The sequence below is a fragment of the Pyrgilauda ruficollis genome, unplaced genomic scaffold, assembly GCF_017590135.1.
Source record: "Pyrgilauda ruficollis isolate IOZ18807 unplaced genomic scaffold, ASM1759013v1 scaffold41, whole genome shotgun sequence".
NCBI lineage: Eukaryota > Metazoa > Chordata > Aves > Passeriformes > Passeridae > Pyrgilauda > Pyrgilauda ruficollis.
Genome location: NW_024525601.1, coordinates 7,125,792 through 7,153,216, shown reverse-complemented (window position 1 = coordinate 7,153,216; position 27,425 = coordinate 7,125,792). Strand labels below are relative to the sequence as shown.

Below are 27,425 nucleotides of genomic sequence, written 5' to 3'. Positions count from 1 at the left end.
AGCTTCTTATAGACAAAAGTTAAAACCAGGCTGTGTTCTGAAATGTAGCTGCTCTGCTCATATAGAGATCTTCTTATGAAAATATTTGTGTTATGTGTACCTTCTACCATAGCTTGAGAGATATTTTATTGTTTCTGTTGTTAGATTATGCTTTAAAATGAGTCTTTCCTTCAGGATAACTTACAGAATCTCACATGTTTAATCAAAACACTCTTTAACAGGGAAGTGAGGCTAGGACGAAACGGTGTAGAAGAAATTAAACGGCACCTTTTCTTCAAAAATGATCAGTGGGCTTGGGAAACACTCAGAGACAGTAAGTATAGTGCTTTACTCAGAATTGGTGGTCTGGCTTACCTATGTATCATGTTAGCAAAAGGACTGGTGTACTTTGTTTAAAGGAGTTTAAAGTTTTATTTACTCTGTACCAAGCAAGATTTTCTTAGTGACTTGAGTGATATACTGATTATCACCATACTATTTTGCATTTTTTCTAGCTGTAGCGCCAGTTGTGCCTGACTTAAGTAGTGACATTGACACTAGTAATTTTGATGATCTGGAAGAAGACAAAGGAGAGGAAGAAACATTTCCCATACCAAAAGCATTTGTGGGCAACCAGCTTCCTTTTGTAGGATTTACGTACTACAGCAACCGTCGGTATGTGTGCAGAAAGCAAATTAATGCGGTATTCTTTGTTAGCACTGTTTCTGACTCTTACCAACCAATATCTAGCTTTAAATCTATTCAGATACTTACTAGTCATTCAGAATACTAAAAATTACACTCTTTTAATACTTTAACTATGATAACCAGTACTGGTGGACATCATTACCTTAAAATATCACATTGTGTTGTTGAGTGTCCTATTCTGCATCAAGAATAATAATATATAATTCTATAATGTGGCTATGGGGTTATGCGGTCTATGGGGTCTATAGGGTCCCATAAAAGGAAGTGATGCTGCAGAAGCTAAGCAAGAAAATCCACTGTTGCCACTACCAGGCAGAGCTGCCTGCAGAGCACTGAATTGTGTGTAGAGTCATGAATCAGGGTTGGAACGTCCATTTGTTTTACTGCATATTACTGTCCCTGAGCTGAATGTGATGTTTCCATACTTTCCATCAGTGTTTTAGTGTGTGGTAAATTAAACCTTGGCTTACTAGAAATATTTCCTACTTGCCTGCTTTCTGCTTCATAATTTTTCTTTTTTTTAAGTACACATCCACTGACAGAGTGATGCTTTACGGCTTTCACTATTGCTTAAAAGACTTCTAAATGCATCAGTTAAAGCTGTATTAATTCATGCTTTCAACAGTCATTATTATTGCAGGCTCTATGGATAGCTACATCTACATTCAATAATCTCAATAACTTTTTAATACTTGGAAAGCTGCTTTTAATTGTGGTGTCAGTCAGGCTTAAAATGGGCTAAAACTTCTAGTAGAACTGTCAGATAGAGACTGTTAGTTTTAATAGCATTTCTGGGTAGGAAAATCTTAAAGGAAATAAATCTGGTTTTCGTCCTTGCGTAGAAGAGGAAACACTTTTCCAAGCCTGTGGTGAAATTCTTTCCATCTCTGCAAAGAGTTGGATTTGTTGTTACTTTTTTGCCATGGAAAGGTGTAGAAGGACTTGCAGGCTTTCCATACGCTTTGGGTGAGTTCAGCAGTTCCAGAGTTTCACCTATTGTTCTCACTTCAGTCTGTAACTTTGAAAAGTTTTAATTTTTGCCTTGCAGGAATACTTTGGGATATATTTAGGAGCATGTTAATAACATAATTTTTTCCTTCCCTGTCTTCCTTTTTGGGGGACAATATCAGGAATTCAAGAGAGCTAAGTGCTGTGTTCTTGCTGTCATTGAGGAGCTCTGCTGCTCTCTGCTATTGTCATAACTTTGTAGGCTTACTAGAACTATGATGCTGGCCTAGAACTGAATTTTGTCCTGTAATATTCTGCTGGTGTGATTGTCTTGAAAAATCTGAAATGACTATTCATGCTTGCTAAACCTGCAATCCTAACTTTTGTTTTCTTTTTGTACTGAGAATAGTTCAAGCTTTTAAAGAAAAATAAGTCTGTATCTGGACATGTTAGCACAGATTTTGGAATACCAGTTGAGAACGCATTGTAGCCCTATCTGGCTTGTGAGTTCTCTTCTAGATTTGTTGGAGCTGGTGCTGTGCCTGTCTAAGAATCACAGTCTTACTGCTCAACAACCTGGTGTGTAAAATATGGTGGCTTCTTGTACTCCAAACAGCAAGCTTGATTCCATAGGAAACTGTCTCATTTCCACTTTGTCATTTGATTGTCTGAAAGCTGGATTGATGTTTAATTTGACCATGGTTTGGAGATGCCTTTTATTTTACCTTGATCTCCTTGATCTTTTGGAGAGGTTTTTTTATATCTGGAAATATCCATGTGAAACAAAAAACATGTCTCCATCTTTCTCAGTTCATGTGTTGGAGTGTTATTTCTCACATAATCTGATGCACTTAATAGATGCTTTATGTCTCTTTAGATCAGTTATCAGGCCAAGAATATCACATCAAGTACCGAAAGAATTTGAAAACAGTAATTTGTATTTATTTACCTAACTCTCCAGAATCATCGCAACTAGAAATTTATGCTATTTTTAGAAAACATTTACATAAAATAAGAACACTGGCTTCAGGGAAAACTTTTTGTGTGTAGAGCTCTTAGTAACTTTGTTGAAAGTTACACAATCTCTGCAGACTTTGCTTCATTACTGCTACTTGCTGCTTAAGTGCCTGAGTAAATATTTATGGGATGGAAGCCAATGAGAGTGTTGTAACTAAGGAAAGCAAAGATTTTTTTTTAATGGTTATTAAAAAAAAGAAAAGTGGTTGTATTGTATTTGGCAGAAATCCTTTTTTTCTGGAGGCCTTCTATTGCAGCTTTGTACTTTAACCTTTCAAGAAATTGAATTTTTCAATTAAATGTGCTTAAATCAGATTATGTTGCTATTTGATTATCCACATTTTGGAGCAATATATATTTTAGGATGTCTGTATTATCTGAATCTTTTTTTAATAATCTTACCTTTAAACAACTCTTCAAATATAACTTTAAAAATGTTTTTGCAGGTATTTAGGTGGCCCTGCAGAAAATTCCAATGACAACAGAACAGGCTCCAATGTGGACAAAAGTGTGGTATGTCTTCATCTTTATTGTATCCTAATAAGGAGTCTGCTGCATATATAAATATATACTGCATATATGCCATAAACTGTTTGAGTTAAAAATGTCTCAAATTATCTTAGTATTTGTGATCAATGAAATCAATGCATGATTTTTAGCTCTTTAGTATGGCCTCCTTAATAATGTTAGTTTATTAGGCCTCCCTAATAAAGTTAATGGAAAAGCAGAATTTCACTTCTTAATATAACATTGGTTTTCCTGAATTGAGTAAAATAGCAAAAACTTCTTGTGGAAAAGGATTCCTAGTTTTTATCTTTAGAAATACCAAAGTACTTGTGCAGTGTTTCTAGAGTGCCTTATTGATCCTGGGTCACTTTGTGGCAAGCATGGAGTCTGGACTTCAGTGAACTCAGTGGAATGTGGGAGACAATGCACCAAGCTTGGGCATTCTGCTCCTTCACAGGCCTTCCCCACAAGCTGTTAGGAGTTGGGACACTGATGATCTGTGTTTCCCAGAGCAGTTCACCTAGCAAGAAATGCTCAGGAATTCTTTCAGTTACTTATTCCCAAACATCTCGGCAGTCAGGTTTCCAGGAAGATATGCTAAGGTGTTTGAGAGTTGGTTGAGTGCTTGGATTCTATGTAAGTTCTGATATAAATCAAACTGTTCCCTGAAAATGGTTTGATATTTTATGAATTACATTCTTTCCAGAAGAAAACATGGTCAAAAATTGATAATTACCTTTAAAATAAATCTTGGCTTTGACTGTGATTTACTATGTTAGTATTTTGTTCTGTTTTTTGTTGAGAGTAGAAAATATACTGATCTGTGTTCCCTTTTCTCTTAAATTAGCAATGAAAAGGTTTAATGATACATGCCACTGCCCAGAGAAAATTTCTTCAGGGCAGGGGAACTGGTTATGTCCTTTACTGGGCAACTGAATTTAATAGTTGAAATGTCTTGATTTTTTAATGTATATTGATGTGTTTGATACACTTTCTTTTCCTTATACGTGTTTGACTGTTGATACAGTAAAATTTAAAAACAAAGCTAGACTTTCCAATATTTGAAAGTACTTGAAACTGTGTGTTGGCTTTTGGCTGACTTTGAAGAGAGTTACTGAATGGACTTGGCGTACTCATTGGAATACTACTCAGTGTGTAGTTGAAGAATCCTTAATAGTCCTGTCTGTATTGTTAGACATATTCATTGTCAGGACATCACAATGTCTTGTAATTTTGGGAGGTGAAGGTCTGGAAGAATTTAAGTGATACAGGAAGGTATAAATAAATCTTAAGTATTTATTACAAGGTGTTATCCCCCACAGTTCTTTTTCAGCTGTTTTTCTTTCATTACATGTGCAATGAAAATGGTAATGTTGGCACATGGCTAGCAAATTAATTAGTTCTGGAAATACAACACAAGATGCTACCTGGTCTCTCTGCATTTTGAAGTCTGTGTTTTGAATGGCTTTGGGGAAAGACATGAGTGCCACAAATTTCTAAGAAATTGTTTTGCGAGTGTGTAAAACTTAACAGAATTAGGCCATGATGTTGTGCAAAAAGAGAATTCAATGCCCTTTTATTGATTGTCAAACCTCTTTGAAGATCTGGTTGCTTACTTTGGTTTAGTGCTGCCATAACCACCTGTAAACAGTTTAGATTTTAAGAAAAAGGAGATTAATGGATTCTTTTGTACCAGGTCTTAGGTTTTCTTCATTGCTCAAGGTACAGAACCAGACTCCCTCTGCTGTAGCGAGTGAGAAAAAAGAAAAAAAAAGTATTACAGTTCCAAAGAGATTTTTCTTTACCTCTCTGCTGCAGACAGGCTTTTCTTCTTTCCTTTCCTCCCTGCTTCCTACTCAAAATGGAAACCAAGAGCAAACTAAAACTTAAAGGCGTGCTTTTCTACTGAGTTAATTGTAACTCAGGATTTTCTTGAGGTATTCTTTAGTCTATTGATAGCAGATTGTGCAAAACTTTGTCCGGAAGCCTGTTGTCTCTACTGATATAATTAGACTGCTCAGCAAGCTCAGATGGGTCCCTGGGGTACAGCCTGATGTGAGAACATGCAGAGACAGAGAGACGCAAGAGGATGCGATAGCAGTCCAAGCCAGTCGGAGTCAGTACAGAAAGGCCTCAGTTGCCAGATGTCTTTTTAGACCTGTTTCTCATCTATCCCATTTAGTTCCTCTGTGCACCCTGTCTGGAAGGGCTAAAACACGAGTAAAAGGAAATGGAAGAGCAATCACATTCAACCTTTGTTATCTTTTGTTTTGGGGCATTTGCTGTTGTCCTTTCTTATTACAGTGAGAGCCTTTAAGTAGTCTTGCTTCTTGCTTTATTTCTCAGTGGTTTGACCGAAGAGATAAATGCATTGTGTACTGGTCCTTCCTTTGTCCTCAAAGTCTAGATTTAGAAGCTGTCCCTTGTTTTTAACTACAAGCATTGTCTGATCCACATAGTATTATGTTCTATGTCACACCAGTAATTTGTTTTCCAGAGGTGCTCTGTTAAGTGCTGAAATGTCTAATTTTTTGAAGTTTTTTTAGATTTTGGAGTTAAAACAGGAAACAAGAAAGCAAAGAATCAGAACCACTTGAATATGTTGCTTTGAAGAGAGTCCAGATTAGGAATCTAGTGCTCCTCTATGCAGTTCCAAGAGCATTGAGGAAAATGTATAAAAATTGAATAGGCTGAAATCTTCACAGTATCAGTGGAAAGGTTTATAATGAATCAATATGAGGCTGACTTGATGAGCTTCTTCAAGGCTGACACCATCATGTTAAATGAGGATTTTGATGTTTGAATGGGATTATTGTGCCTGGATATTCAGTAGAAGGTGGTAGATATTTTGAGACTACATGAAAGGAATTAATTTCTGAGTTTATTCTGTTGGTAAACAGTACATGCTATGCACTAATGTGCCATATTAACATCTGAAATCTGTTACTATCTTTCAAAGCTTGGTACAGTTCTAGCTGTAAAAATGACCTCTGACTAATGAGGTGGTGAGAGCACTTTCTCCCTGTTGCCAGTAACTGACTGGCCTGGTTCTGCTTCCTGAACTTGTTGGGAGCTTGAGGATACATTGCAAACTACACATGGTAGTTCATGCTAGAAGAAATTTTGAGACTTACTGAAGTGCTTTCTTAGGTTTTTGCAGTAATACCTTTAGCCAGGTACTGAAGATATGTAAAACAAGGAGGATTTGATTTAGCTTAGCCCTGTGAATTTTGAAGATATCTGAAATTTCCTGTGCATACAAATGAAAAAAACAGTCTTAATTTTTGTAATTAAATTGGAGGTGGGGGGGTAGGGAGGATGGGACATGCATCACATTTTAATAAGGTAAAATGTCTTATTTTGGTAGAAGAAAGTATGCTGTGATACAATGTAAGCAGAACTAAATATTATTAAATACTTTCTTAAAATTTCAAATTTAATGCATGTTCTTTCTTGTACAAATGTATATTTAAAGCTGGAAAATATGCAGAAGATGATCTATGAGTTAGAAGAACAGCTACATAATGAAATGCAGTTGAAAGATGAAATGGAGCAAAAGTGCAGGTGAGACTTTGAACTTCAATTATTTACATAATTTATCTAACACTTCAGTTGTGTGGTACTGCTTTAGGGATTACCAGGATAACACTAAGAATGGTGTTGTAGTTCTCCAAGGGAGTTCCAGGCACAGATTTAAGCAACTCTAAAATTTTCTTGAGTATGGTATAAAGAATTTTTTTTTTCATTGACAACCATGTAACACATGTTCCTTTTGAACACTTAAGTGTTTTAGTTTACCTGATATCTCTGTATTCACATGTTTTGTTGGACTGAGGTACATGCTCACCATGCTGATTTTTTTGACAATGTGAAATTCTGTACATACGGCATATATTGGATTATTAAAATTAATTGGTGTTTTCTAAATACAGGGTACTTGTTGGAAAACAACTTTTTTTTTTTTTTCCTATGGCTGACATATAAGAACAACAATTTGCATTCTGAAATTCTGTTTCTGCCATGCTGAAGTAGCAGCTGTGTGAGAATTGGCGTTTTTCTTGCAGTCACGGGAACAAACAGTTGAGATTCTCTCTTTCTGATAATCAGACATTTTTACTTAGAGTCATGAAAACTAAATTCCTCTTCAGTTAGCTTCTCCTTTTGAAGTCTTTTTCTGAAGAATTAAATAATCCCAGGATGCAACACTAGATATATGATGCAGGAAGAATTTAGACTTGTGAATTAGAACCATAGTGTGTAGTTCTACAAGCTCCTCAGGTGTAAACTGGTAACTGAAATGGTCTAGTGGGAATTTAGGCTGTGTGACGCTGTTGCTTACTTAAACACAAGCTCGCTGTTGGCACGTTCTGATTGCTTTCCACAAGCAGTACATACATTCTTGAGGAATATTCAGTAGCTGTCTTCCTGCAGTACTGCTGAAGTTGTAAGAGCACAACTGTGTCTTCTGGCATGTCATGCCATTCACTGCAGAGTTAGTAGTTAGGAGATATCCCTCACTATTGTAACTGCCTCTTTTTGTACCTGCCAGGCAAACTTGTCTGGGTCCTCTTTGTTGCCTCTTCGAAGAGGGATGGCTGCCTACAGAAATGCAATGGATGTGTCAATGCTATTGCCAGTTAAATGATGTTTTGCTGTGTGTTTTGCCACACTTTCTCTGTAGTTCAGTCTTCTAATATGTTGCTTCAACAGAGACACTTTCAAATAATATTATTCATACACCTTTATCTGTAGTAGGGAGCTGCCTCCTGTGGAATTAATGAGCTATTTTAGATATTTGGAGGTCATATCTAGAGGAAGTTTTAGAAGCTTACCAGGGTATTCTAATCTTAAGGATGACCTGTTGTGTACATACACTGTTTTTTGCAGATTAAGGGATAAAATATGGTACCTAAAATTTCACATATTTAATCTGTAACAATGCTGATAAATACTTACTGATATATTTTACAAATTATTTGCTATGATTTATTGTCTTCCTCAGCTTTAAATGTTCATTACAAAATAACATTAGTCAAAATATTAACATTCACTTTAATAACGGCCACAAATCATTTCACTAGAAAAACAGTATGTATAATGTATCTGTTAAATGATCTTGTTTTATTTTTAGATCTTCAAACATAAAGCTAGACAAGATAATGAAAGAACTGGATGAAGAGGTAATATTTTCCCCCCCTGAAGATGCCTTAACTGGGTAAAGAGTGGAGTTAGGAATAGTACTTTCATAATTCTAAGACATTTTTTCTGTGACTAAAAAAAAATGGTTCTGTGTTCAAGTTTGAGACCTAATGATCATGTTTCAATACATAACATTGGGAGTTTGCATTTTTATTTGTAGCCATTTACAAAAACTTTTCTTTCTGTTAGTCATGCTGATTTCTGTTTACTCTGGTAAATATTTTACTTAGTCTTGCTTGTTGCAAGTTTTCTGAGTTTATCGAAGTCAATAACAACAAAAATGCAGGTGATTTTCTATTGAGTCCTTCTCTTGTTTCTTGATAATCATTTTAATAGTTACTTTAGAAATAATTGTACTAACAACAATTTTTCTAGTAATTGTATAAATTTGTCATGTAGAAGTTAAAAAAGCTGTCTTTTCTGAAAACCTTTTCAAGGAAGCCAGAAATTAATTCATTTGAAACAATGCATCACTTTTCATGTTTAATTAGTTGCAGGAATCATGCAATTGGTTTAACGATTATTCCTTAAAATGTAAGTATAAAATACCAATACTTTGAATTTTAGGGAAACCAAAGGAAGAACTTGGAAACAACAGTGTCCCAGATTGAAAAGGAAAAGATGGTATTACAACATAAGATAAATGAGTACCAAAGAAAATTTGAACAGGAGAATGAAAAAAGACGTAATGTGGAAAATGAAGGTATGCAGTATTGTCCAAACATTGACACTGAGGATGTACATGATATGTTTTGGGGAATAATTTAGTGTCATAGTATCTTAAGTGCTGTGCAACTTTAAGGTTTGAAAAGGGATCTTTTCAAATAATGAACACAGATTTGGAGGTAATTTTTATTTGAACACAATTTTTTTGTTCTTATTTTCAAATTCTGTGCTCTGCAGCACTGTGCTGTGTTGTTGCTCTGCAAGCACAAAATTTGACATATATAAGAAGCAAAAAGTCAACAAAGGACTTACCAATACAAAACAATATTTTGGAGCATGTTTGTGTAAAAAAGCAAGAATAAAACCCTAAGGTTTTTATAGTATGCTGTATTAATGGTGCAATTTCTCTTTAGTGTCCACACTAAAAGATCAGATGGAAGACTTGAAAAAAATCAGCCAGCATTCACAAATTTCAAATGAGAAGATAACACAGTTACAAAAACAAGTATGTTGTTTGTGCTCCTTGTCTTCATTATTTCTTAGATTTGAGCATTTAAATGTAGCAAAACTGGCTCCATAATCTTTATATTTGAGAATCTTTGTCTGGTTTATTTTTACAGCTAGAAGAAGCAAATGATTTGCTAAGGACAGAATCTGACACAGCTGCAAGACTGAGAAAGGGTAACACAGAAATGAGCAAGTCATTAAGTCAGGTAGAATCACTGAACAGAGAACTGCAGGAAAGGTGCCGAGTTCTGGAAAGCACAAAACTGCAGGTGGAGAAAGATTATTACCAACTACAAGCAGCTTTGGAGTCAGAACGAAGGGACAGAAGTCATGGATCTGAAATGATTGGAGAACTACAGGGTAATTATTCTGAATTTATACTTCACCAAAAAAAGTTGTGATAACCCTAATTAAGTGAAGTAGAGTTTGGTAATGGGAGGAAAGCCAACCTGCAAACAAAGTGTGACTGAACAATTTCTGAAGATTGGGTCTGGCTTCCTGATCATGTTGAGCAGCTCTTGGGAGAGAATATCAGAATCAAAGTGTGTCAAACACTGATCGTGAGTCTGGGGCTGCGCTGACTAAAAGTCTGAGTCCAGTGGTGCAAAAATATGATACAGTGCTAGAGAAGATGGAACACTGTCTTACTGCCTTGTGCAGTAGCCGAGTTGGTATATCCTGGACTTGCTCTTCTTTCATTTGTGGAGAAGGCTATTTTTTTTGTTGAATTGCGTGTTTTCTTTTATGATGATTCTACATTACTTTTACAAGCAAGGTTAAGAGCACAAAAAGGGATGCAGATGCGGAATCCCTTTTTTCAGGATGCTTGAAACTTTCTACTATTTGTACTGATTCTTCCATACTAGAAACTAGTCAGATGCATTAGTTCATGACTGTGCCTGGTGCTATTGGACCCTGACTCTTAACTTGCCATTTTGAATCATCTGTCTGCAGTACTGAGTTTCCATGAGGCACAGGCTTTTGATGAGCCTCTCCTTTCCCTACTGAATGGGGGCATGTTAGATGGAGACTTTTTACCAGGGTCTGTAGTGACAGGACAAGGGGCAATGGTTTTAAATTGAAGAAGAGTAGATTGACATTATATATGGGAAGAAATTTTTTATAATAAGGGTGATGAGACCCTGGGACAACTTGCCCAGAGAAACTGTTGTTGCCTTGTCCCTGGAAGTGTTTCAGGCTAAGTTGGATGGGGCTTTGAGCAGCAGGGTCTAGTGAGAGATGTCCCTGCATGTGACAGGGAGATTTGACTAGATGATTTTCAGAGGTCCCTTCCAAACCACATTATTCTACTTAGTATTTCATACAAACTCTTATGCCACACAAGGGTAGATGCTGTGGGCTTTGAGGAATAGTTCCTTTTCCATGTCATAGCACTTAAAATCCTAGGATGGTTTTGGTTGGAAAAGACCTCTAAGATCACTGAGGCCAGCTATTAACCCAGAACTGCCAAATCCACCGCTAAACCACATCCCTAAGTGCCACATTACACATCTTTTGAACACTTTCAGGGGTGGTGATTCCACACCTTCCATGGGGAACCTGTTTCAGTGCCTGACTTCCCCATGGTCTGAGGCACACTTAGGTGAATACATGTTGTGTTAGTACCCAAAAATTAATTTGAAATGGACTCTCTGTGTAATGTGCCTTATGTACCCATTAATGAAGTTAGCATCACTTAGAGGTGCTTGTTCTGTAGCACAGCAGAACTTGGGTTAATGAAAGAAATTCTGAGTATTAGATAATGGAAGTGATGGAAGGCAGGAGCCATTTTTGCATGATTAGTATTTGTGAATTGTTACTGATGACTTGCATAAAGAGTGTCTGAAAAGGTCAGTTTCCTCTACAAACTGCATGCCTGAAAGATTTGAAGTATTTGAAATATTTTATAGGCCCAATAAAAGTGCAAAGACAATTGATCTAAATGAAGTAACTAATATTGAGTATATTTAATTTTTTGTGGCAGTTCGGATTACAGCTTTACAAGAGGAAGTAAAAAACATTAAAAACAATCTTGAAAGAGTGGAAGCAGAAAGAAAACAAGCACAGGATATGCTTAATCATTCAGAAAAGGTATGGTGAAATGATGTTGAGGCTGATGTTCTTTGTCAGCTTTTGACTATATTTTCAAATGTTATTGATATTACTTATATTGATAAGTTCAGTGTTACTGCTCTTTATAAATCAATCTTGTGTTTATATTATGAACTAAGTACTGCTAATCTGCAATCTCATCAGGATGGTCTCCCAAGCCCTCCGGTAGGTCTTACTTGTAGCATTGTGCATGAAAATTGTGTTTGTCATACATTATCAGTGATTCAAGGATCCTGTCCTACTGCCAGTAGCAAGGAATTTTTTTCTCCCTGCCTAACTATGACTGCAAAGACTTGCCTCTGAAAATCTATGAACTTTTTAAAAATCTGATTTTTTTTTTTGCCTTTACTGGATTGTAATTTGACTGGATCAGTGCCAGGCAGGCTTTTTTATCAAGTTTGGTGGGGAATTTTTTGCTGTCCTTCCTTTCCATCCTTCCTTCTGAATGTTCCTCTAACATCTCTGTTCCCTTCCATATGACGGAAAAACAAATTACAGTAAAAGGAAATCCTGCACCCTGTCTCCAGACAGACTGCAGAGTTAACTCTGTCTAGTGGGGTTAGGTAAAGACTTGCTGTGCTGTGTGGTCTATGCAAAAAAACCAGAGATATGACAGCCTGTGAGGAAGGGGACAAGCAATTATAAGTTGTTATGTGAGGCAGCCATTCAAAGGCCAGTGCTTGTCTCTCAAAGCGCATCTCCAGTGCTTGTTTGGTGAATTACTGTTAATGCCTGGCAATCCTAGCGATGAAATAACCCAAATCCATCCAGGTAACAATAATTCAGATTCCTCTGTGCTCTAGGATGTCCGTTCATTAGTTGTGTGTTTCCAGTTTAGGTGACTACTGATTATACAAAAGGGGAAGTTTCAATTTTCTTACAGATTTGTAGAATACTGAAAAAAGTTAATGAAATTTTTCCAGAGCACTGAGTACAGTCTTGGTCTGTTACTGTTCTTTGCTAAGCGTGGAAAATAACATTGATATGATAACAGAAATTTAATACTAAAAAAGGGAATAAAAATATGATTCCTCAGGTATTACATAAAACTGATCACTTTTTCCTTATCTTTAGGAAAAGAATAATTTAGAGATAGATTTGAACTACAAGCTGAAATCCTTACAAGACCGGTTAGAACAGGAAGTCAATGAGCACAAAGTGACAAAAGCACGGTTAACTGACAAACACCAGTCAATAGAGGAGGCAAGATCGGTTGCGATGTGTGGTAAGTGTTTCCTGCAAGTTTCAGGTAAATACGTGATAAAACACGTTCTGATTATGATATTTTATACACATTGTCTTACAACATAGTATTCTTGCACCAGTGTTTGATCCCTTGTATAAAGAAAATGTGTATTAAAATCTTAAAACATGGAAACTACACATTTTAAATTGTTTTCCCTAACGTACTATTTCACAAAAAATGAATTGTTTCTTAATGTTTTGCATACCTTACTTCAAAGCCTTCCTTGGCTTCTAAAATGGTATTGAATCTTGAAATTTTGTCTAATGCTAAACAGAATTGAAAGAATGCATTATCAAGAGAGCTGTCTTAGAGTATTCATTCCTGTGTAACTGCATTAAAAATACCAGTGTTGTATTAGGCTAGTCTGAAGTGAGAAGTTTCTTTTATAGATGTATATCCACAAATCAAAGGTGCATCTTGATTTTGTAATTTTATATGTCAGGTTTGCTCTGTGAAGGTCATCAGTACCTAAATGTGGCTTTTAGATTTAACAATAATGGTAGCATTTTTTTCTTTTGCTACTATCCATTTATGGAAATGAAACTTTACCTTCCGTCAAAATGACTACTTCAAGAATCTGTGCTTTTTTTTCTTTCACTAGATATCTTTCAGTTGTCATGATAACATTCCAGTGTTTTGAATGCAGATTGGAATTATTTTTATTTTTTAGTGTTCCTTGTAATAATGCCAGGATCTTTTTTCTTTCATCAAACAGCAGAAAAGCTTAGATAGCTGAACAAAAAGGTCTGAAAATATTAGGATATTTATGACTGTTTTTACAAAAGCATGCTTGCAGATGCTATGTAATAATTTTGGTTGTTTTTCTTTCCTTAATCTTTTTTAGAAATGGAAAAAAAGATAAGGGAAGAACGGGCAGCAAGAGAAAAGGCAGAAAATCGAATAGTTCAAGCTGAAAAACAGTGTTCCATGTTGGACTTTGACCTAAAGCAATCTCAGCAGAAACTGGAACATCTTCTTCAGCAAAAAGAGAGACTGGAAGATGAAGTAAGTAAAGGGTTTATCTCTAATAATTTTCTATATAAATAAGAAATTAGAGTTGAACTGAGATACAGAAAATTAAATTCACTTATACTGAGCTCCTTATATAATACAACTCTCAGCAGAATTGAGGATAGTTGTTGGCCAAGTAGGTTTAGGCAATTTCTGCTTGTTTCATAACTCTAGCATGTCTTGCATATTTGGACTTCAGTTCAATATAATACATTTTTTTGTGTTTTCTCCTTTTCTAAAGAAAAAATTTGCTTGTGAATTTCACTGTGCAGTCTGATTGATGTGGATGATTTACAGGCCTGAGTTTGTGTTGTCTAGTTTGCATTCTTTCCTTTTGTTTAAGGAAACGCAATTAGAATATTGAGTGTGAAAACTAGGTACTTAGAATAATAGCTTCATCCTTACATTTTCTTTACAGGACAGTAAAGAGGACAGGAATGAGGTTTATGACACCTTTCTTAGGGGTCACAACTTAAGTAAATTAGTTTTTATGTACTTGATAAGCTGCATTTTTTTTCCTAGGGTGAGAGATTTTTAAGATCTGAAGTCCGCGGAGGGGTTTGCAAACAATTTAGGTTCCTTCAGTTGTTGTCTTTCAGATAAGTTAAATCAGGGACTTTGAAATAAACTAAAAATTGGAAAGCTTTATCATCCTGCAACATCATAGCCATAGGTTCTAAGGGCAGCAGCTTTGAGATTATTGCACTGAAGTGTTTGGAGATTCAGGAATACTTTGACATATGGTACATGGTGTAGCATCTAGTTAGTGGTGTTTAATATAAAATAACGCATATGTGAAACCTCTTCAGCCACATGCAGTTGGTTATTTAGCAAAGGCTCCTAAATTGAAATATTTCTCATTTAGGTAAGGAATCTGACACTTAAGCTAGAACAAGAGACGAATAAACGAATAATGGCACAGAATGAGTTAAAGGCACAAGCTTTTGAAGCTGATAACTTGAAGGGTTCTGAGAAGCAGCTGAAACAGGAAATCAATACCTTGTTGGAAGCAAAGAGGTTACTGGAATTTGAGTTGGCTCAGCTTGCAAAGTAAGTAAAAACCTGAAGTAAAATGGAAAAAATTGCTTAATTATACATGTACTATTTTGCCTGTTCCTGCTAGTGAATAAAGTTCTCCGGAGCATAGGCATTTTTTCCTAAACTGAAAGAGTATTTTTAGCTGCATGTTATGATTCCTATGTAGCTGCATGTTATGATTTCTGTGGAGCCTTCAGTGTTGGAATATTTTTGTTATGAGCTACAATTCAGAACAGTTCTTGGCTCACCATTCTATGTTAAGGCGCACACACACATGTGCGTGTGTATATATATGTATATATGTATACATGCCTCTTTTATTTGAATTACTTTTTTATGGATTGACTCTGATACTACATACTAAATCATATGGGACGTTTAGTACATGGGAGTCAGTAATTCCCTTTCATTGCCTGATTCATTTTCTTAATTTTCTTTATCTTAAAATGAAGATATTTTTCATTAATTAGACTTGTATCATATATTCTTTCAGCTGGCTTAATGTTTCTCCATTTCAAGTACTTCTTGGCTTCTAAATTGCATACTGAAAGGATCATTGCTTTAGCATAAGAACTATATTAAATCAGAATTCTAGGGTACAGCAGACTGTTGCTCTTTGTGAAGTAATACGGATGCAAATGGAAGATCATTGTAGAGTGCTGTTCTGGTTAGAAATTGTCTTTGTCTTTTGTTAGTAGCTGACTTTTTAAATGTTTTCCTTTTTTTAAATTCCTTCAAAGACAGTACAGAGGAAATGAAGGTCAGATGCGTGAGCTTCAGGATCAACTTGAAGCTGAGCAGTATTTTTCGGTAAGACTTGTAAGGAATTTTGACATAAAATCATTTAGCAGTGAATAGCTGAGACTAAAATTGTTTTAATGTAAGTAACAGCCTTGCATAAATCAGCAATTCAGAAAATCTTGCTTGAAATACAAACAAGGAACACAATATTAGAGAACATTAGATGTTGTATCTAAAATGTTATTTTGTTGTTTGTCAAAACTGAGATTATATTGAGTAACTCTTACCTGAATTATTCGTCAGAGTTGTTCTATCCTGAGGTTGGAAAGGAGATATTTTTCTGATACAATTGCAGACTTGGTAGAGAGTTCAAAATTTCCAAACTTACTGGAAAATAGCTCATGCTATTGATCTACCATACATACATTTAAGAACCATAGACTCAGTAACATTCTGCATGTATTCCTTATTCTAAAAAGCTGCCTTCTCTGCACCTGAATCTCTGAAGAACCTTACTGGGTACTCCAGGTAGCTAAAATGTGTATTTCATAGATGTAGTTTGATCTGTTATGTCCTGTGAAAAGAAACAATAGAATAAAATTTTCTGTAACACCTGAACTTCAAATACATTTGTGAATATGAGCAGACTCATTTAACTTTGGGAAATACTTTTAAATTTGGTTTTTCCTGAGAGAGACAATAAAAAATTTGTTTACTAAACTGCATATGATTATAATTTCATTATCTGTTACAGGGGCTTTTTCTGCATTTCTCCATTATATACTGCTGAAATGAAGATGCAGAGCATTGTGTTTCTCAGTATCTTCTTTTTTCACTAATTTGTAGTTTAAATAAGACATTCATTATTCAGTCTGAATATTTAGCAAAAGTAGTTTACTGCAGAAGATCAAATTTTAACTTTCAGAATTACAGGTGATGGTAATTATAACAATATAGTAATAAAGCCCAGAAGTAATTCACAGCAGTAAATAATTTACATAAATCTGAACTCTTTTGAATCACTTACTAAGTTTGTACAGAAAGAACTTAAGATTCTAAGAGAAGAGGTACATGGACACCAAGAGAATGCAACAGGTGAAAGCACAGAATGGTGTTAGGCTTGGTGGATGAACATTTTGAGACAAGTGATGCTCCAAGATGCAGTTTTGCCCTGTTGTGCCGGGAGACCTGTTCTGCTGTGTCACGGTGCCTTCTGTCTCTTATGCACACCTGTATTTGTGCAGCTGTGTAGGAAAACACACTAGAAAATTGAAAACTAATTGGATCATATCAGTTCCCTACCTAACAGAAACTGTAAAGAAACATCTGCGAGAGGAAGGAAGGGGGAAATTTCACTAAAGACAGTATTGGCGTGTGTTGGGGTTTGACAAATTCAAACTAAGCAGTCTGAAAATGAGGAATTTCAGTATGGAATTTGAATAATTATTTTTTTATGCTTTCTTTTACAGACACTTTACAAAACTCAGGTTAAGGAACTGAAAGAGGAAATTGATGAAAGGAATAAAGAAACGCAAAGTAAAATGCAGGAGTTGCAAAAAGAAAAGTATGCCCATTGTGTTTCTCACATACACCTAAGTTTTTCCTTGTAATACTGTCTCTCTCATGTATACTTTGAATCAGATCTAAGATGTTTTAATTCCTTTAGAAAAAAGCCTCAAAAGTGTTCCATAACACCTTGTAAGTGGCAAATACATAGGATGTTACCTATACTGACTCAAAAAGCCAAATATGGTTATTCATATTTGCTTTGAACATTATCATGTCTGTAGGAAGAATAATGACTTCTCTGAAAATTTAGTAAGATTCAAAAATTTTGGAAAACATTCCAATTTATGGTTATCGTCTCACCAGCTTTTAAAATTTGATTATATTATCCTGATAATTACTTAATGTATTTCTATAGTCATTAAAATAATTTGAGAAAAAGGTAACAAAGTCTTTGAAATTTAGTATACTTCTTATTACAGCTAAACTAATTACTATTAACAACCATTAGTTGTGATGCGCTAGTTTCTAAGCTATCAAATAAGAAAAAAAAATTAAGCTTGTTTTTCCAATTTCTTAATTTATTTCATGTTCTGAAGAAGGAGACTGTAGCCTTATGCATGAAGTACAGTTTCTTCTAAAGTCTGTCTCTTGTTCTGCTTAAGCATCAACATTGGAAAACAGTCTGAAGGGCAGAGGTTATGTACAGTGTTTGTTTTGTACAGCATTTTGATAGGCTAAGAAAGGGAGAAAGAAAAGATGTGCTAATAAGTATTGTGTAGGAGGAAAATACTTGTGTCTCTGCAAAGTTGTTCATGAGTGGTAACCAACATAAAGAAATGGGGAGAGAGAAGAAGTTAGGCAAGACTTCCCTTATTCTTCTTGGGGTTATTTATTTCTTTTCTTCTTTTTATAGATGCTTTGTATTCTATTGCCTCACTATTCTCTGCAGTCTTGTGTTCATCCTAAATGTTTCTCACTTGGATATAACTATGGGATTTGTGATAATGGGCAAATGTGGGTTAAGTATCTTTTGATGGACCACTCTGTACATATAGTTTAGTTTTATTTTCTGTTCCTTAAAGGCAGGAGAATACATCTTGGTGTTTCATGGGTCATTGGAATGTTAATGAAAATCACAGTAAGCTTGCTGCTGTAGCTTGTGTGGACCATCAAAAGATACAAGTGTACAGAATGCAGTTTTGTAACTCTTGCTTTTCTTAAGAAACTAAGATAATGACCATTAGCTGAGCGGTATAATTTGGGTTTGATAGTTTTCCTGAAAATTTGGAATGTTTTGCATAGGAAAAGGAAGTGTTAATGTCCTTTTTGCAGAGAAACACTTGCTACCCAGTTGGATTTAGCTGAAACCAAAGCTGAGTCGGAACGGTTGGCACGGGCACTCGCTGAAGAACAGTATTATGAACTGAATCAGGAAAGCAAAAAAGCTGCATCAAGGCACAGACAAGAATTGACTGATAAGGACATTATCATAAGAAGGGTAAATTAACTGTTTTCAATGCCTGTATAAATTTCTTCCACCTGGAAACCAAATGGTTTTAATTAATGAAGTCTTGTTGTGATCGTAAGTGGAAACTAATTAAGTATCTTAAGTTTTGTGCTCACTTGGAACCTTTATATTTCATCATGTGACCTTCCTAAAAAACCAAATTCATTCATCTGAGGTGAAGCCAGGATGAAAATCAAGTGAATGTCTATAATTCAGTTATTAACCCTTTTGTATTTACTTCTTGTCATTGCCGAGTGTATTATTTAAGTCTTGTAAATTTGTGGAGCTGTTTATTAGAGACTTTTATTGCAAAGTAACTTAGTCTTAAAAAAAACCCACTTGAGAGTCTCAAGTTTCACAACCCAGTCCCCAAAATGTAATTTTTGAAGACACTTTATAGTATAGTTTTTGAATGTTAGTATGAGCTGGATAAATGTCTTTAACTGAGAGGTCTCAAACAGCAAGCCATATGTAGCATAGTTATTTTATTGTTGTTTTTTTCCCATTTAGCATCAGCTGTGCATGTTTTCTTAAAAATCCTGGGGGTGTAAAGTTCCGGGTGTAACTGAACTTGGCTCCGTTGCTCAAAGCTTTCTGTTAATGCTACCATGGATATTCCATCTCTGTGAAAAGATAGTGCAAATAGTGTTTGTTTCATGAATTTGCTTTTTTTAGCTTGAGATTTCCAGAATGCTACCATTTCTTAAGCAGCATTTAGAAGACTATGTCTGTAGCATCAAAAGAATGCCTTCTTGCCAATATATTTTTGGTTTCAAGTTTCTGATAATTCTGTCAGACAGCTTGATAGGCAATCATTTGTATAGGCTTCAAACAAAACTGTTATTTAGGAATACAATTATGTCTGTTTTTTCATACATATTTGTTAAGTGATCCTTCACTGCCATGGCAGTGAACATGCTCACATATTCAAAGTTATCGTGGTTTTCCTTTCCAACTTTTTTCTTTGTTTTGCCAGTTGTGTACATATTTACCTGTGTTTGCTTTGTCTTGGTCCAAATTTAGTTTTGTTTTTATCCTGATTTTCATGATTTATGGCAGTTACCTAGCAGTAAATGCCTGTATCTACTCCAGATTTAATGCTGGAGTTCTAGCATCTGTCAGCTGCTTTTCTGTCTGAATTCAAGGTATCAGGCCCCTACATATTAATTTTTCCGAAGTACAACCATTTAATTTAAAATTGTCACATTCCATAACTGACAACCTAACTTTGCTTAAGTTGATTTTTGATTCCATACTACAGTGTTGTCAGTTCTGCAGTGATGATTTTTTTTTCTGGGACAGGTGTATTTTGAGCCTTCTGGTAAATCAAAACAGCACAGAAGTATAGTAGAATTTTTTAGAAGTTCACATAGGCAGAAGGTATTCTAAGTAAATGATTGTTGTAGAATTAAGGGTATTTAAAATAATAGTATTAAAGATATTTTTAGAATTTATGTCAAGTTCTTTATTCTAAAATGTGTTTCTTTTCATGTAGCTGGAAGAAACTAATAACACTTTAACCAAAGATGTCGATTTAATAACAAAGGAAAACACAGAGATCAGTGAAAAATTTAAGAAACAAGAGGAAGGTATGTCATGTTTGGAGTTTTAGTTGATATGTTCTGAAGCATGCCTGAATTTGAAGCATATGTGAAGAAATGGGAAGTGAAAGAAGACATTGCTGTTTATCTTCCATATTATTTTGGGCTTGATGTTTGCTTTAGTATTTCATCTTTGTGCCTTTCTGAGATACCCTTCTGGTCATTTTCTGTCATTGCAGTAGTGTTAAACTGGTAATATTTGTCTTTGCAAACTGTATTTTGCTCAAAAAAGGGAAGCAACAGGAGAATGAAAAAAAAATGTGCACTTAGAGAAGTAATTAAGTTTAAAAATAATTACCTTGTACTAAAATAACTTAAAGTTGAATATTATTTTAACAGATTACAAGACGAAAAAAGAGGAGGAAATCAGTAATATTAGAATGCATTATGAGAAGAGTATAAACAATGAAAGAACTCTGAAGACACAGGTACAACTTTATATGCAATTTAATAGCAATTATTACTTTGCATTAACGAAAGTATTTCAGGTTTCTTGCTTTTCTGAACTCTTAGTTCTTTTGAAATCATGTTTATATTAACCATGATGTACAATATGTGTTGTTAAATTTACATTTGAAAGAAGAAGTTTTGATGCTGTATACTTTTCAGTATTACTTCAGTTGTAAGGGCCTTTTTGGTTGGTGAAGAGATTTTTTTATCAGATCCTGTAACTAGGGGAACTGAAAAGTTTTTCATGAAACATGCTGCATATATCATATTTCTTACTGGTTCTCCTTTTTCTTAACAGGCTGTCAACAAACTGGCTGAGATAATGAATCGGAAAGACTTTAAAATAGACAGAAAGAAAGCTAACATGCAAGATTTGAGGAAGAAGGAGAAGGAAAATCGAAAGCTCCAATTAGAACTTAATCAAGAAAAAGAGAAATTCAATCAGATGGTTGTGAAATACCAAAAGGAGCTTAATGAAATGCAAGCGGTAAAATAATTTAATTTTTTTATCATACTGTGGAATATATAACATATATATATATATATATACACACACATACAGATATATATGCATATATATATATGTGTGTGTGTTTGTGTGTATGTATATATATATGAGTTTTGTTTTCAAAATACTTGGCTGCCATGTTTTTTGGTAACACAGTAACTGTGTGTGTGTATATAAATACAGCAACTAGCAGAAGAATCTACATACAGGAATGAGCTCCAGATGCAGCTGGATAGTAAAGAGAGTGACATAGAGCAACTACGAAGGAAAATCATGGACCTCCAGCAAGGAATGGATTCTACCAGTGTTGCCAGTCTTCCAACAGATGAAACGGATGGAAATCTTTCAGGTATGAGAAAAGCAGATTTGAATCTGCTCAAACTACTTGGTTGTGTTGCATACACATAGTCCTGGAAGGTATTGTTTCAAACAACTCCTTGTTATTGCTTCTTGAAGTCTTCTGGCTGTCTGATTCTGTATCACATCTCCACTTCCTTTCTTTGTTTTTTTTTTTTTTTATTTCATATCTTAGTTGCTTATATTTAAGACTTAATTTTTTTCTCACATCATACTTCCCACTGTATGGCTTGGTATTAGCATTGTTTATATGCACTTTTGAGGAAGGAGTATATTTACATCTCTTATTTTTCAAATACAGTGATTACAATGTGCAGTATTTGGTGAATAGAAGACAGGGCCAACACATCTACAACATCATGATAGTGTTTTATATCTTGAATGCAGAATTGTCTTGGTCTTATCTCTTCTAATTCAGTCATGTACCACCTCTGTGACAACTGGCAGTAATTACTGATGTGAAAAATAATTGGAGGAATTTCCATAATAAATTTACGGTTGTATGGTACTCTGATGTAGCAGATTAAAATAAGAATATCTAATACAGCATAGCCAGCCATTTCCATGTATCAGTACCAGGCACTGTACTTTGAGACCCGCTGTTAGACTGGTTGGTTATTTACCTCTCCCCTTCCCCAGTGTTTGAAAAGTGTAATCAGTTAGTTCTTCCACATGATCCACTTCTGTATCTCTCAATACAGGAAAATGATTAGTGTAATCAGATGTGCTTGACAATTTCTGTACATCATAGCTAGGTATATCTTTTTTCTATATGGATAAGTAACTTTTGGAATTCACTGGGAAATTTTTATTCTAGTTTTGATATGTCTGAATTTCATTGTAGAAAAATATTTTTAGACATGCAAAACCAGAATGCTATTTTGGGTATTTTATGACTTCAGTGGATGAGCAGTCAGATAAAAGTAAATAGAATAATTTTAGATCTGTCTTTTCTTGTTAATGCACTTCATGCTGGTCAAATTGCCACATTCTAGAGTTTATCCAGGAGTCTTAGAGTGATTGAAATTTCAGGTAGGTTATCAGTCTTAGTACATGTTTTGATGTAGTTACTCCTTTCTGTCTCTGTTTCCTATCTTCCCCTAGTGTATTTTTAGATCTTTGTTTTTAGTTAATACTGTAATGAATTTCATTTTAGAATAGATTTTTGTTCAGATAATGGTATAGTCTTTTCCTTCACTACTTCCATTTTGTTTGAGAAGCCTTTTGCATTCTGGAGTTTGATCTGTAAATTGCCATCTTGTAAAGATTTTGTCTTTTGACAACATCTTCAAGGCAAACTCCCATTGTAAATTCTTAGAATTATTAAATTGATTAAGGAACATTTTTTTTCTTAGCTGTCACCTGCTAGGAATTCCTTCTGGTATTTCTGAAGTATCAGTACTTCCTAGGAGTTTTTCTTTTAGATACTCATTTTTAGTGTATTCCATTTAATAGCGCTTAAAAAAAAAATCAGAGGTGTTTTGCTCATTCAAGTGGATTTTTTCTCTCCTTAAATTACAACTTGGAATCAAGCCTTATTGTTTTTAAGTGTCTTGTAATTGAAGAAGACTGTAGTTCATAATTTTAGTAGAAAATTTCTGAACTCTTTTCAGTTGAGAGCTTTAGGGTTTTTTCCTGCAACAAACAGACCAGATTTATTCTACTCAAAAGAGTAGTTTTGAGCTTCCTCACTTCCCTTCTCAGCCATTTTCATCTGATGGCTGTTGTGTATTACATGGAAAACATGAATGCTTTCATCTAGCCATAGATACCTTCCCTATTTTTTTCTCAAGGGCAATAGTGTTTCAGTATGACTCCATTGTGTCCCAGATCTTGGATGGACTGTAGGAAAAAGCTCTTTCTTTGTCTGCCTCAATAAGGAAGGTTATTTTCAGTTTTACCTCTGGAGATGTGTATAATCAGGCTTTTGGCTGCATAATCTGTTGCTTCCATTTTGGGGCAGAAATTTCAGTCTGTACAAGATCTTTTCAAGTCAGCTGGTAATTCCCATTGTTAAGTAGAACATGAAGTTACTGGAAGTTCTGGTGTTCTTGGGTGAGGTGTCTACTTGTTAGCCCTCAACTATTTCTTTTTTGCTATATTTTCATTTCTCTTCTCTTTTTTGCCCTTTTTTCTACACATGCCTCTGATTTTTGCTGCAGTTGTCCTGCTGGTTTGAGACAGGTAGGACCTCTAATACATATTACTAGGTCTTCTCTAGTTTTAGATCATGTCCCTACATGCTGCATTTTTTTTTTTTTTTTTTTTTGGCTGAGTTTCTGGGTTGATCAGGATCTGAATAAGAAGCAATTTGGTAATTAAGGGAGATTAAGTGACATTAGCATAGTCAAATTTCACACACTTGTCAAAGAGCTAAGCAGAGGGCAAAAGAGGAGTGCAGTAGCATTATAAAGATGACAAAGAACCCAGCCAGACTTCAGAGTAGAAATAGCCCATGCCACAGAAAGAGGAAATTGTCCAGCACGTAGTTTTTTTTCTGTGAACCAAGTAATTAATGTACAAAACAGAAGGTGACATATTACAGCAGCTCATTTGCTACAGTTTTGTTGTATGATGTTGATTGTCTTCAACTGTGTGCCAAGTTCCCATCACTTCTACAACCCAAACATGGCCATTCCTTCAGAGAACCTTGAATAGTATCTTGTTTAAGAGCTGGATGTCATGAATAGTCAATAGGATTCTCTAGCTGCTGCACCAGTTCTAAAGGCAAAGATACTTCTTAAAAAAAATTTATGCAGATAAATGGTTGAATTTTATAATAAGTAATTATAATATGATTTATTCATTTTCCTGTCAAAATAAAAACATCACCAGGGAAATAAATAAAGGTACAAAATAATATAAGCATGTATAAAAGAATGAGTCCATGGTCATGATTCTGGCAATGGGAAGTCTTTGGTTTAATTGAGAAAAAGTTTTATACTCATAAAATTTGAAGGAAAAAAAATTCTCTATTTAGAAATAGACACAGAGAAATCATATGGTAACACAGTTTACAGCTGCTTTTCACTTGGAGGTGTTTTCTGTCTGCCACTGGCCTAAATATTCCCTCAAATTCTGGTAGCTGCTATGGCAACTTACACTCTCCCAAGGTGGGCATTGGCCCCTTTACACAATCCAGGCTATTCTCAGTCTCTTGCTCACTCACATGGGAAAGATCGTTATGTGGATGAAGGTTTTTCCTTGTATTCAATTCTAGGCGTGTTTTGTAGCTCTCACTCCTGATCATTGATTCAGATAGCAGCTCATATCTCAGTTGGTGTCCCCAGTGTTAACAGAGTCCTTGCTGAAACAACTGAGGTATTTGCTTTTAAATTGTGCCTTTGGAATGCCTCTTCCTCCTGGCTGGACTTAGGCTGTCTTTATACTTTCATGATTGTAAACAGAATTCTTTTTTGCCAAGACGGAGCATAATCAGGAACGTGAAGGTTTTTTTCTCCTAATTGTTACAGGGCACTTAACCTGTTGTGAATTGCTTGTTTTTATCTGATTGGCAAGATCATTTAAACAATTCAGCTGCCCTACAGGTTTAACTGCAGCACATAATATTTTACAGCATATGTTGTCGTGTTTTGCACAAAGATAGGATGGAATAATAAATGCGTGGAGCATTTAAGCCGGCAGTTTCATTGGACTCAGGACTTCCTGAAGCAGCCTGAATAAAGCCCAAAGCAAGATCCAGTCAGAAATCCTTGGTGAAATCCACATGAAATTATAGTAGGACAGTCTGCAGAAGGAAAAATCCAAGCCAGAAGAATGGGAAGAATTAGCAAGATGGTATCTCCAGGTTTTTGGTTGCTGTGGATGACTCTTAGGAGTAGGAATTCTTGAGCATTGGAAAGAGATGCTCTGCTGTTCATGAAAGCACCCACATTACTTAGCTCCAGAGCAACAAAAAGTCTCATAAAGCAGTACAGTCATGGTTGTCTTGTGTGATTTTATTGAAGTCGCACTCTTATTGTACTGACTCCCTATGAATCCTGGATACTAGCCATGAAGACGTTTGGAATGCAAATCTACATTTAAATATATTCAGAGATAACTACAAGATCTTGATGGAATTCTTTATTCATCTCCTCTTCAGATCCAGCTAGCCGTCAGATATTTTTGAGGCCTATCTTAGACTTTCTGCATTGCAAATACTAGGTATCAATTCTGGTATTCTTTCCAAAATACAGCAAAGTTGTCAGGCAATAGTTTTGAGCCTATTTTTAAAGACAGGAATGGAAGATTCTTTTTTTTTTTAGTCTAGATAGCCCATATTTTCTTAATTACTTAATCAGAACACTCATAAATATTAGTCTTCTGGATCAAATATTTGTGAAATGGCCAGATGAGCGTTTGCAGTTATGCTGAGTCTGTTAAGAGAAAAGAAAATGCACTATAAATATTACTTGAGAGGAACCTTTGTGGCGAGGTTGGAATGAAAGAGTTCATCTACCCTTTCAAGAGTACATTTGGTTCCAGACGAATTTTAGCTTTGTTGAAAAGGAGTATGTTACTTTCAATTGCAAGATGTTATTCACAGCTCAGAAACTGTCTCTCATTCAAATAGAATTTGCTCCCTAAATAGATTTGTAGTAGACAGAAAAGAATGTCAACGGATTCATTTGAAATACCTCATTTACTTCCTACTTCTTTTGAAATTGTTTTCAGAACGTGCTGAAATAGAAGGGAACCTAGAAAAACTTGTACTGTCCCTACAAGTATCTTTTAAAATTCATCATCATTGGATCTTTCCAGATTTTCATATGCCATAATTTCAACTGAAGCTTTTTTCTTTTTTTTTTAACAAGTCACCCATCCTATATTACTTTTGAACAACAGTTTCCCATATACTTTGTTTTTTATTAGCAATTCATCATTTTGTTTTGCAATGAAAATCTGAGTTTTAGGATGTTTCTATAATTTCTAAAAGTGGAAGAATCTTCTTTTAATGTAAAAATTAATCAAAGTATTCAAAACAAGGTAAATATATCTGTGAGGCCTGTAGACATGGAGGAAATAGGTTTTCTTTTCCAAAGCTACTGAGTGCCTATAATCAGGGAGAGTCTGGGATAGCAGAGGGGTTAGGGTTAGGGATGTGGGGATCCCTACACCCCCAGTCCCCACAGTTCTTATGCAGATGTGAGAAGGCAGGGAGGTACAAATTTCCTTAATTTTTCTGGGAAGTTTTCTTACAGGAATGAGTTCTGCTAACATGCTTTACTTCCAGTTCATACCAGTACTTCAGTGGCCCTCCAGTATTTTGAAGCTATTCTGTGTGGAGAAATGTGGGAAATGATTCCATATTTCTAAGTGTAGTCCATTTCTAAATATTGTCTGCTGTAAGGCTAATGTGGGAAGGGCTTTTACATGCCTAATTTTAATGATTGCTAGGCTGTCAGTGCCATTGTAATTCTATATAGCAAAGCATATGGACAAGAACTTTTATGCATTTGAATGCATTTCAGAACTTGCTGGGATACACCTCACATAGAGTAATAGGACAAAAGAAACCAGTAGTTCCTCAGGACATAAATAGTTGTGGAGAATGTTTCAGAAAATTTTAACTTAATATTTTTGAAGTTTTCAGTGCAACTATTACCTGGCTTCATAATTTTAAATTTTAGAACCCACTCTCAGTTAGCTGGAAGGGCTTTCTAAATCAACATTAGGCAAAATGCTAATTTTTCTATGGCTTTCCTGTCCCTTTTTTTGTATCATGCTAAATTATTTCAGTAGTTTCATGGTGGGAAAATAGGATATTACATTTCTCTTTGGATAATTTTTCACTGAAAATTTGAGTAAAAC

General features: G+C 35.2%; 1 protein-coding gene across 6 annotated transcripts in view; it reads left to right on the top strand.

Moving 5' to 3' along the window:
* ROCK1 (Rho associated coiled-coil containing protein kinase 1) overlaps positions 1-27,425 on the top strand; it is an 84,061-nt gene that overhangs the window by 43,854 nt on the left and 12,782 nt on the right. For all 6 annotated transcript variants that reach the window (XR_005955980.1, XM_041477632.1, XM_041477633.1 and 3 more), the window contains 19 exons: positions 222-313; positions 495-654; positions 3,099-3,165; positions 6,635-6,723; positions 8,291-8,339; positions 8,926-9,061; positions 9,438-9,529; positions 9,645-9,891; positions 11,516-11,622; positions 12,718-12,868; positions 13,734-13,894; positions 14,766-14,950; positions 15,679-15,748; positions 17,149-17,243; positions 18,521-18,686; positions 20,191-20,284; positions 20,636-20,724; positions 21,045-21,233; positions 21,438-21,603. Coding sequence is in view for 5 of the 6 variants with exons in the window: in XM_041477632.1 (XP_041333566.1) it covers positions 222-313; positions 495-654; positions 3,099-3,165; positions 6,635-6,723; positions 8,291-8,339; positions 8,926-9,061; positions 9,438-9,529; positions 9,645-9,891; positions 11,516-11,622; positions 12,718-12,868; positions 13,734-13,894; positions 14,766-14,950; positions 15,679-15,748; positions 17,149-17,243; positions 18,521-18,686; positions 20,191-20,284; positions 20,636-20,724; positions 21,045-21,233; positions 21,438-21,603 (2,405 nt within the window). In the remaining variant the exon portion in view is untranslated. The remainder of the gene's footprint in view (positions 1-221; positions 314-494; positions 655-3,098; positions 3,166-6,634; positions 6,724-8,290; positions 8,340-8,925; positions 9,062-9,437; positions 9,530-9,644; positions 9,892-11,515; positions 11,623-12,717; positions 12,869-13,733; positions 13,895-14,765; positions 14,951-15,678; positions 15,749-17,148; positions 17,244-18,520; positions 18,687-20,190; positions 20,285-20,635; positions 20,725-21,044; positions 21,234-21,437; positions 21,604-27,425) is intronic.